The 12,112-nt window shown below is 40.5% G+C and overlaps 1 protein-coding gene across 1 annotated transcript in view; it reads left to right on the forward strand.

Annotated features, from left to right (window-relative positions):
- The first annotated feature begins 200 nt into the window (after window positions 1–200).
- SLC9C1 (solute carrier family 9 member C1) overlaps window positions 201–12,112 on the forward strand; it is a 116,448-nt gene continuing 104,536 nt past the window's right edge. The window contains exons 1-5 of the mRNA XM_007104009.2: window positions 201–241; window positions 1,036–1,388; window positions 7,366–7,470; window positions 8,623–8,723; window positions 11,655–11,783. Coding sequence (XP_007104071.2) covers window positions 201–241; window positions 1,036–1,388; window positions 7,366–7,470; window positions 8,623–8,723; window positions 11,655–11,783 — 729 coding nt within the window. The remainder of the gene's footprint in view (window positions 242–1,035; window positions 1,389–7,365; window positions 7,471–8,622; window positions 8,724–11,654; window positions 11,784–12,112) is intronic.

Genomic DNA, 12,112 nt, shown 5'->3' on the forward strand with positions numbered 1-12,112 from the left:
AGGGGGGCAGGGGGGGGATGAATTGGGAGATTGGGATTGACATATATACACTAATATGTATAAAATAGATAACTACTGAGAACCTGCTGTTAGAGCACAGGGAGCTCTACTTGACTTTGTTGTACAGTAGAAACTAACACAACATTGTAAAACAACGATACCCCAATTAAAATGAAAAAGTGCTAAGAGGAGTGGCCAAGATGGAGGACTATGAAGACCCTGAGCTCAGCTTCTCCCATGGGTACACCAAAATTACAACTATTCACACATAAATTATTGGGAAAAAACTGGAAGACTAGCAGAAAATATCCTGCACAACTAAAGATATAAAGAAGGAGCCACAATGAGACGGATAGGAGAGGTGGAAATGTGGTACGGTCAAGACCCACACCCGTGGGTGGGTAACCCACAAATGGGAGGATAATTACAATTGCAGAGGTTCTCCCAAAGAAGCAAGGGGTTCGAGACCCAAATTGGGTTCCCCAGCCTGGGGGTACTGCACCAGGAAGATGATTCCTCCAGAACATTTGGCTTTGAAGGCAGGCAGGGCTTGCTTTCAGGAGAGCCAGAGGGCTATAGGAGATAAAGACTCCACTCCCAAAGGGCACACACAGAATCTCACATGCTTCGGGAAACAGGGCAGAAGCAGTCATTTGAAAGAGGCCTGGATCAGAGCAACATGCTGATCTTGGAGAGCCTCCTGGAGAGGCAGAAGGCAGCAGTGGCTTGCCCAAGGGACATAGACACTGGTGGAAGCCATTTGGGGAGCTCATTCTGCCATGTGGCCCGGGTGCTGGCAAGACCCATTTTGGAATCCTGCCTCTAGCTTATACGTGCGAGGACTCAGCCCCATCCATCAGCCTGTGAGATGGGACACCTTAGGACAAGCAATGAGCTGAGTGGAGACACAGCTGTACCCACCAGTAGGCTTGCTGCCCTAATACCCCAGAGCCTACACCTGCCTCAGGACCTGGCCCTGTCCACCAGAGGACCCTAGACTCAGGGGTCCTCTGGCACTATCCCTGGAACCCACAGGGTCCTGCAGCCAGAGACCCTGGGATCCAGTTCCATCCACCAGTTAGCTGGCAGTAGCCCTAGGGCCAGCCTCACCCACCAGTGGGTAGGTGGCACCAGCCCCAGGACCACGGCAGACCTTCAGTCAGACACCCTGGGATCTGGAATCACCCACCAGCAGGGCAACACCAGCTCAGAACATGCCAGACCTTGCAGCCAAACATGTCAAAAACCAGCCCCCCTTACCAGCAGGCCTACACAAGCTCTGAGACCTCCAGGGTCCTGTAGCTCAAGACTTGGGAACCTGACTCCACCCACAAGTGTGGCAGCTCTAGCCCTGGGATCCTCTAGGCACCAGCCCCACCCAACAGAAGGTAAATACCAGATCTGAGATAACTTGGACACCTCAGCCAGCCACCATGGGATCTACCCCACTCACCAGTGGGCCAACACCAGCTTTGGGACAGCCCAAACCCAACAGCCAGCCATGTCAAAAACCAGTCCTACCCACCAGCAAGCCAACACTAGATCTGAGGCTGCCAGCCCCACATTCACCCACTGCAGCACACATCTCTGCCCACCAGTAGACCAGAACTACACCAGGACCTCCTGAGGCCATGTGGCCAGCAGCCTTGTGACCTGAGCCTGTCTTCCAGTGGCTGGGAGCCTCCTTGCAAGGCAAGGCATGGCAACCAGCCAAACCAGAGGCCAGAAGGACCCATACAGGCAAAATAGGGAGCACCTCTAGAGCATAGAGCCGAATAAGAATCTAGATTTCAAAATCATTACAAAATTCCTTCCCAAATATTTTATGATGAGAGTGGGAATATGAAAATTGGCTCTATGGTAGTATCACTAAGTAATTTCAATGAAAATATCCTTTTCATATTATGTTTAGAAAAAAGCAATGAGTCTATCATTATTCCAAAAAATTTCCCTAGATAAAGGACTCAGAAGATAAAGTCTATCTTGCCTGTCTTGACTGCATTCTCCTACATGGTTAGAATAGCCATTGTCTCCCTCTCTCTCTTTTTTGTTTCCTAACCCAACAACCTGCAGCCTCATATTTCAAAATCTCTATCACTCTATCTTATCTAGGAGTCTCACTCCCACCAGAATTCTGGGAAAACAGTGTCTATTGGCTCTTTGCCCGAAATCCACTGCTCCTAAGTTTTAAATTAATAGAGCAATACAATTTCTGGAGGTTCCTTTTCACCCTTGTTTATTTTTTAAAAAATAAACGTCCTTAAGGCTTCAAGGGTTGCCGTAGATGTGCAGGGGCAATGATGCTGTGCAGTACCTTCTAGGACTGTATTTCGTCAGCCAATCAAGTCAGGGGTTGTGAAGCTGAAGTCAATGGGTGCAGACCAGGGGCGGGGCTTACAGCAAGTAACTGTCAGTGAGGTAGCAGTTAGTTGCGGCTGTTCTAGGGTGAACGGATTAGGTAGCCTCCACTTATCACCTACATACCACACGATACTCCTCCTGAGGCTCTAGATGGTGAGTCCTCCCTTGGCTTCCCCTTCAGGAAGTTGCCCTTCCCCTTGGGTACTTTCTTCCGCAAAGAAGAACAAATGCTCCCACAGTATTCCAGCTACAGATTCAGCCAGCCACTCCCTCTTGTAGTTTCCAACTTTCCTATGGCAGCCAATCAAACACTTTTCCGAAGATCAACCAGCCTTTCAGCGTGAATTTCTGTCCCTTAGCCCCTGCACCTCCTCCATTACACTTCCCATATCAACTTTCCAGACTGCTGCTCAACTGCCTGGTGATTGTTCCCTTTGCCTTATGAGGCACCAAGAGGAAAGCACACTGATGCGGTGGTGAATCTCCTCAGGTGTATGCAGCAGAGCCGAGAGGGAGGAAGGGCTCGTTCTGAGTGAAGAAGCCTTAGGAGGGCAACAGACTGCTCACCTTCAGAGTCTGTGAGTAAGGCCCCGCTGTATTGTGTGGACAGTCTTCTGAAGAGACAATCCAACCCCAGTTCTGTATCTGTCATAAATCAATGAGAGCTTTACAGCTAATGAAGATTACTGGGATCCCACAGCTCTCTTTTCAGGATAATTTTGTCACCAAATTCCTGCAGAATGTGGTGATCAAAAGGAAGAAAGATTTCCCATTTTCAAGTACAGAGTGAATCAGTAGGATTTCCACTCCATGAGAGAGAATTTCTCAAGGCTGAGTGATGTTGAAGACAAATCCACATGCCATTTTTGAGAGATTTGAAAGAGATTTGAGGCATCATTTAATTTATTGATAAGTTAATATAGGAAACCTATGTGGCAATTTCAAGACAAATCAATATATTTTACTTAATGAGACATTAACTCATAAACTTATTCAAAATTGTCAAAAGTCAGTTTAAGCTGAAGAAGAGTTTTAATTACATTGAAAATCTGTTTAATCTAAATTGCTACTTCTTTACCCATATCCTTTAAAGTATCAAGCTAGAATAATAGCATTTACATGCTAACTTAACATGAGATCATTTTGGTCAGGGGAAAGGTTTGTTAGGAGAATTTGGAGTAGCGGTTGAAGAAGCCAAATTGAGTATTTACAGCCAAACAGGGAAATTCTGCTGAACTTGATCATATATGTCCCTAAAGTTCAAGAATAATTAAGATTTGGAGTAATTTTATTCTTTTATGAAAGGGATTTATTAGGATTGAATGTATAAACACTTATTGAGGTTTCCTTTTTTTTTCTTTCTTTCTTTATTTTTTTATTGGGGTATAGTTGTTTTACAATGCTGTGTTAGAGTCTACTGTACAGTGAAGTGGAGTTCCCTGTGCTATACAGCAGGTTCTCATTAGAAATCTATTTTTTACATATTAGGGTATATATGTCAATCCCAATCTCCCAATTCATCCCACCCCCCCTTTCCCCTCTTGGTGTCCATACGTTTGTTCTCTACGCCTGTGTCTCTATTTCTGCCTTGCAAACAGGTTCATCTGTACCATTTTCCTAGATTCCACATATATGCATTAATAATATATGATATTTGTTTTTCTCTTTCTGACTTACTTCACTCTGTATGACAGCCTCTAGGTCCATCCACAACTCTACAAATGACGCCATTTGGTTCCTTTTTATGGCTGAGTAATATTCCATTGTATGTATGTACCACATCTTCTTTATCAATTCATCTGTCAACGGGCGTTTAGGTTGCTTCCATGACCTGGCTATTGTAAATAGTGCCACAATGAACATTGGGGTACATGTGTGTTTTTGAGTTATGGTTATTAAGGTTTCAAATAAACAATTTTAGAAATGAGAAAATGCTTATGGGAACATGTATCCCTGCTTTTAGTTTGGAAAACAATAGTTTCCTTAGCTGTATTAAATTCTGAGAGCCTGTAGGAATATATAACTATGATGCAGAAAATATTTTTCCTTTTTTGGTCAAACCCATTGGCTCCAGAATATTTAGTCCTGGAGTAACAGTGAGAAAATTAATAGGTGAAATTGACAATATTTTCCAAATAGTTTGATGCTGAGAGCAAATACCATCAGTCTATCACAATGTTCTTCCCTAATGGCACAGATTTCTCCTAGAGCAGTGCTTCTAAATAATGGCTGATTATTAGAATCACTGGGAAGTTTTTAGGTTCCTAATACTCAGGCTGCACCTTAGACCAATTAAATTAACCTCTGTGGTGCCACCCAGGTATCTGTATTTTTAAAACTCTCTGATTCCAACATGCAGTCAAGGTTGAAAATCTGTCTTAGAGGGATAACTGAGCTTGCTCTCCTCTATCACTTAAATTACTATCAAGATCCCTTGGTCTACTTTCAGTTCTTAACTTGTTAAAGTGAGGTTAAGGAATTTAGAAATCCTTTGAGGAAAAATGAAACAAACCAAAAATAAGCAGCCCCAAACATCAGGGAACTGGTCTGACACCCAGAGCTAGGTGTCACTTAGTGTTATTACAAGCTGGTCTGATGCTCACAGCTAGTCCATGTTGTTCTCCTGCTGGACATAATCTCACAGAACATCAAACTCAGATGAGTTCACTAGGAGACCGTAAATAAAGTTGGACAAAAAGAAGTCACCATGCAACACGTACAGTACCAAACATCCCCTCCCTCATCTAAAATGAGTGGCTGCTGCTTCTGTACTCATCACAGCTTTATCCCCATTCTAGTCTGCTTTCTCTGTACATAAGATTTATTGAGATACCCAGTCACAGAATTGTCCTTGCTTTCTGACAGCACCCAAGTTATAGTAAACTCTCACTTCCTTAGACCCTCTCCAAAATTACCCAGATCCACAATTAGTTCTTTCTAACATCCTTTTACTGAACCTCCCAACAGTTCTCCAGGGTGAATGGCCTCCCTCACTGAGACTCATAATAAACCAAACTTGTCAACTACAGATGTGTTCTGGGATCTTCACCAGAAGGACATTGATACCCATTCTCAAAATACCTGACTCAAGAATATTGAAAATAAGCTGGCTTTGAGACTGAAATTGATCAACGTTGCCTTTGAATTGGGTGAATCACAGTGGTTACTAACATTGGCTACACATTAAAATTGCCTGGGGAGCCCAAGCTGCCACCTAGACTGATTTAAATAGGAATCGCTGAGGATAAGACTCAGGCAATACTATCGTTATAGCTCCCCAGGTGATTTCAAATAAAATTATAAATACAGGGAGAGGAATTACACAGACTGGGAAACTATACAGATTAGAAAACTGAGGCCAACAGCAAGCTGCCCAGAGTCTTTTAGCCTGCAAGCAGCAGCCCATCAGATCTTTGCGTGCAGAGAGTCACAATCTGACCAGAGGGTCGGCACTTTTACATTGGTGCTAATATGGTACAACGTTTGTAAACAGTGTTCACAAGGCCCTTTGCTGCTGGTGATACAATACCATGTGGAAAGAAGCAGAAAGTATAATTATATAAGGATGAACAGAACTATGTAAATAAAAAATATAAAAGCCACTAGATGACATGACTGTGCATATTTTTTTTTGTTTTTGAAATGCTCCTTTACATATTTATTTCAAAAATATTCACAATAAGCATGTATTCATTTAATTTTCTTTCAAAAGGTTGTTTTTATAGTTGGTAAAGAGCATATTATAAACATATGTATGTGAAATATGAAACTGAAAAAGGCATTGCTGGATTGTGAGAGGAAGTTTAGTAATAACTAATTGATTGCTTAGCGAGGCAGCCAGATGAGATGCTAATAGACACTAGAAAAGGTTAAGCCAATATTATGAGAGAATTGGAAGAGTTCCCTGCATGAAGTTTAAGACCCCGATGTAAAACTTTCCTCACCATGGGAAGCAAGTGGGATTGGCAGACTGCAGCTATTACCTATTTCTTCAAACCAAGACACACCATGGCCCATGTTCCTTTTCCAAGAAGTAACAACAGAAACATCAACTCCCTTGTTTTTCTTTTTCTTTTCTTTTCTTTTTTTTTTTTTTGTGGTACGCGGGCCTCTCACTTGCTGTGGCCTCTCCCGTTGTGGAGCACAGGCTCTGGATGCGCAGGCCGAGCGGCCATGGCTCACGGGCCTAGCCGCTCCACAGCATGTGGGATCCTCCCGGACCGGGGCACGAACCCGCGTCCCCTGCATCGGCAGGCGGACTCTCAACCACTGCGCCACCAGGGAAGCCCACTCCCTTGTTTTAAATCATTTTGTTTTCAATATTTTTCTTAGGTCCTTGGTTGCTATAAAAATATTTAAAAGTTAGAGAAAACATGGCCCATCAATGTCTCAAAGGAGATAAAAGAAGGCTGTTATTAAACATCATCACGGTCTATTAATTTCTGTCTGGATAGAACAGCAAAAGAGATCAGAATATTCTCACCACCACCACTTCCTACTTTGGAATAGCTGCCAGAACATGCTTCCAGAGGCTCAGATAAGCTGAGAGCAAACCCCTCAGTTGTCCATCCTCAGAACTAAGTAACCTGCACCAGCTTGTGGTCCTGGTGACTGGTTAGATGAAAAATCCTCTTTTCAGCTGGATAGATACAGGGCAAAAATAGCTGAGTAGTGCTTGGCATCGTAAGAACACAGGATGACACTGGCTGATCTCTATCACTTGGGGTTGTAATTCTTCTATCATTTAAATTGAAAACATCATAGAAGAGGGAGGCATCCCTAATTTTGGCACACCCTAAGAAATCACTAGAAATAACTAAAGAGAAATATAGGCTTTTTATTTATTTTTTAAGAAAAGCTGTAGAAGGTCATCAGGAAGGAAAATCTTATGTTCTTTTGGTCCTAGGTGAGTTTTGCAGAGAGCCCTAAGAGTTGGATTCAGACAGCCTATGAGAAACCACAGGATGAATGGCCCTGTTTCTAATTTCACTTTTCTTAACAAAGGATTTACCAACATATGGCTGGATTTTTTTAGGAATACATTCATGAAAACTTCTCAGGAACTCCCTGAAATCATTCTAATATTGTCTTTGATCTGTACAATTGGAGGTAGGTGTAATTCTTTGTATGTAAGTGTGTTTTGTGGATGTATTTTGTAAATGTCACCATAGAGAATTAAGAAAAGTAGCAATAATAGGAAATTAGATTTTTTTTCTAAATTCATACCTCTATACCAAGATTTTCAATCAAATGAATCCAACAGTAATCTGCCCCTGAGGAGAGACCATGTAGATCTGATCCACATTCTTCATCTCTATTGAGTTCAGAGTATTCATACCTTCTTACTTGCTAGGTCGTGGTTATATTTAAGTGATGTGGAGAAATGAACTAGATAAGCAGAAAATCAAAGGTTAGGGATTTTATTGTTCCCTGCGTCATCATAAACTAGGGTTTCATTCATATTTTAAAATTAGCTGTCCCACAGATTTCTTCACTTGGAAAAAGAATTTTCAAAGTGATAGGTCTTCTGAATGATTCAGTTACTTTTTAACCCCTTGGTAGGTGTTCCCTTAGGTTTCGTCCAAATGGTAAATTATGCCCAGCTTTTATGAGAAGAAAAGAACACTGTAGAAATCAAAAGAAAGCACATTTTTTGCATGTGCTTTTGACTTGATTAGAAATTGTATTACAAAGAATTAGAAACATTAAACTGAATGAAATGCTGTGATATTGCTTATTGCACTTTGAAAAAAACTATGAACAAAGTTAAATATGCATTATAGGCTTTCTAATGGGTAGTAGGTAATTAGTAATAGGTAGCTAGTTTTTCTCATTATTAAATTATTATACTAATTCCTCATTGTTATCTTGGGAATCAGTCAGGATATTTCATTTAAGTTTAGTAATTTATTAATCCCTCATTACAGGATTGCTAAAGAAATGAATATCTGATTTATAGCATGTACATAAACTGCTATAAATATTTTAGTAGGAACACAAGAACCAATGATTACTAGCAATATTTAGTAAAGATTCTAAGAAAATGATAGACTTTGTAAAAGAAGTAAAGCATGAATTTAGTGGATGACCAATTATACTGATTCTATATGCTTAAGTGTGAGGGAGGGTTTCAGTTACAGGAATATAGCAAGTAAGGGGTGGTGCAGTATTTCATTGTCCTCAGTATTAAGAAGTCATGTCAAATTAAAGTTCTATAAATGTGGTATTTCACTGCCTTTCAATAGACATATTTTTTTGCAGCATTTTTGAACCTACACTTGAAAGACTTTCCAATTCCTCTCCCTGTGATATTATTTTTATTCGGATGCAGTTTTGAAATGTTAAGTTTTACATCTGACCAGGTGTGTATAGTAAATATGAGTATTTTATATATCTGACTATATCTAAGATTCATATAAATACAAAGATGGCTTAAGAAAATTTGTAAATATATTTCTTCACTGTTCTGCCAGTTGATAGATGCTTATGATGTGGATAACATCATATTAGCTGTGTAGAAGAAGGAACCAGGCATGAAAGAGCTGAAATCCAGGTAACATAGTCAAAACAGAGCCTAGGTCTGAAACTAGGTAGGCAATTCAGAATGAGTACACATACAGCTGCTAAGAATGTGAGTAGCTGAGTATTTAACATAATTCAAAACCTTAGACAAGAAATTGGTAAAAAAGATAGAAGCCCAGAGAGACTTTGAGCTACTGATACAGGACTCTAGTAGAAAGAGAATTCTGACATTGAACCAATCTGTTGCCTCGGGAATGTTTCACAGGGTTCCCATTAGAATAGAGGCTACTCTCTAAGTGCACCTGCCTTTGAATATTTCAGGAAACATACACTGAACCTCTTACATGGAGTTGGAGGTGAGAAACAAGACAAACTATATAGTCAAGGCATATACAGTATTACTAAATAGTTGGGAACAGCTGGAGTCAGGTAAAGGAGAGACAATATGCTTACTACAAGGAATATAGAATGCATTATTGACACATTAAATAGTCCTCTAGCCCAGGGGTTGGCGGCAAAGTGTTTTCTGTAAAAGGCCATATAGTGCATATTTTAGACTATGAAGGCCATATGATCTCTGTCACAACTACTCAACTCTGCCATTGTAGTTTAAAATCAGCCATAGAGGGGCTTCCCTGGTGGCGCAGTGGTTGCGAGTCCGCCTGCTGATGCAGGGGAGACGGGTTTGTGCCCCAGTCCTGGACGATCCCACATGCCGCGGAGCGGCTGGGCCCGTGAGCCATGGCCGCTGGGCCTGTGCGTCCGGAGCCTGTGCAACGGGAGAGGCCGCAACAGTGAGAGGCCCGCGTACCTCAAAAAAAAAAATAAATAAATAAATAAAGCAGCCATAGACAATACATAAGTAAGTTGGTATGGCTGTATTCCAATAATACTTTATTTACAAAAACAGGCATTGAGCCAGATTTGTTCCCAGGGCCCATAGTTTGCCAATACCTGCCCTAGTTAATCAGTATATAAATACGAACGTGTGTCAAAATGATTGACTTTCCCAAACACATTTAACCAGTGATGTTATAAACCCTAATGGAAACCATGTATCCATGCCAGAACCAGAAGCAGATTACTCCTTCATTTGTCATGAACAGGTTTTATAATCATCTGATTTTTGACATAAATGCAATTTTAAGTACTTCTATAAACTTTACTATTTGTCAACAACTCTTTAAAGGAAGGGACGATATGTTGAGAACTGTGAACGTTCTAAGATTTTACTCAACTTTCAATCTAATAATTTCACTTGCCACAGTTTCACGGTCCTGGCAAAAGACATGGGACTCCTGGGCTAGACACAAAGGACTTTATTACCAATAGCAATAGCAGAAGCCAGAGTATCAGCATTTTCTCGTCCCTGTTCCATGAGCCCCACAGGGAGAAGTAGAGGGCAAGGTGAAACCTGCATACACAATGGGTTGCATTATAGGAGAAGAAATCTGAGCTTAGAGAACTTGAATATTTTATGATGGACAGTGAGCTCATCTTCCCTCTTGCTCCAGAAAGAGATAATATCTTTATAACACTGGACAGTATAGTAAACCTGCCTTTTTCTCTGGAGGGAGACACTTGCTTTATCTTCCAAAGCTGTTAGCCATACAAATATTCCTGAAAGAAAATATTCCTGGAAGAAAAGCAGTCAGTGCCTCCATCCATAGCATACAGAGAAAAACAAGAGACCCATGAAGAATCATCTCCCAAATGCAAGGAGATCTCCTAACACAGTAGATACTCAGTGTTTCCTTAATGAGTGAATGTTGAATGGATATGTTAAGGAACCAAACTTGTCTGCTTGCCCACGGGCAGTAAAGCCAATCTGCTGACAGTGGGTTGTGGTGAAGGAAAGTGCAGCGTTTATTGTAAGGTGCCATACAAGGAGTATGGGACAGCTAGTGCTCAAAAAGCCTGAACTCCCCGATGGGTTTCAGCAAAGCATTTTTAAAAGCAAGGCAAAGGAAGGGAGTCCCAGGGTATGTGACGAGCTCGTGCACAATTCTCTGATTGGTTGATGGTGAGGTAAAGTAAAAAGATCAAAAATTGTTGCAAATATTTCCTGGTTCCAGCCAGACTCCTGAAGGGATGTGTTAATTTCTTTCATTTGGTGGGGGATTTTGCATCTGTAAAACAACTCAGGAAATGTGCATGAGATACTATTATCTAGGTACTTCAGAGAGGACCTAAAGCAGAGGATATAAGGGAGACATCTCTCTGGGGAAGGCCCCATAGGGTCCTGCTTGGTTACAGATACCCATATAGGATTTAAAACTATCAACTAAATATTTTATGATAAACACCATTAATTGGTTATTTCATAATCTGCATTACCTTCCTAGTCTCTATCCCTGCTATTCTTCCATACACATCTTCTGTATAATCCATGGCTAATTATGTAGTTTCTGGAAATTGATATCATTGTTTACTCCTTTGTGGATTTTGTGCATGATGATCCATCTACCTGAAATCTCCTTCTTTCTCTTGTATGCCTGAAAATCTCCTACATACCCTTTAGTACTTTTGTCAAACTGTTTCCTATTATCTATTCTTAAAAAAAAAAATAGGCATAGAGATGTTCATTAACCTTTTGCTGTAGTTGGTAACGATCTGATGCAAAATTATGAAAATCCAAGAGTTAAGACTTTAGCACTTAACTATGTTGTGATTTATCTTTTTATCTTGTGCTAGGCATAGGAGTGCCTGGCATGTATTCCATGCTAATAGAACAAAAGATAAATGAGAAAATAACATTTTTATATTATTAGGTCCAAAAATATGCAGATGCCATACAGTGGATGGATCCACATTTATTTTTTGATATATTTACACCAATAATTATCTTTAATGTTGCATTTGACATGGATGTTTACCTGCTCCACAAGTTATTTTGGCAGGTAAGAAGTGTTATTTTCAATAATATTATTGACTCATGAACTACTACTACATGTTATCTATGTTCAGATTTTTTTACATTTTTAAAAATCAACTATATTTAGGTATAATTTATATGCAGTAGTATGCATACATCTTGAGAGTACAGTTTCATGAGTTTTGACAAATATCAACCTATCAAGATATAGAAATTTCCATTATCCTAGAAAATTCCCTCAGACTTCTTTGAAGTCAATCCCTCATCAATGCCTCAGAGAGGTAAGTACTGATCCAACTTTCTCTTTTTTTTTTTTTTTTTTTTTTGTGGTATGCGGGCCTTCCTCTGTTATGG

Source organism: Physeter macrocephalus, chromosome 1 (genome assembly GCF_002837175.3).
Source record: "Physeter macrocephalus isolate SW-GA chromosome 1, ASM283717v5, whole genome shotgun sequence".
Classification (NCBI taxonomy): Eukaryota; Metazoa; Chordata; class Mammalia; order Artiodactyla; family Physeteridae; genus Physeter; species Physeter macrocephalus.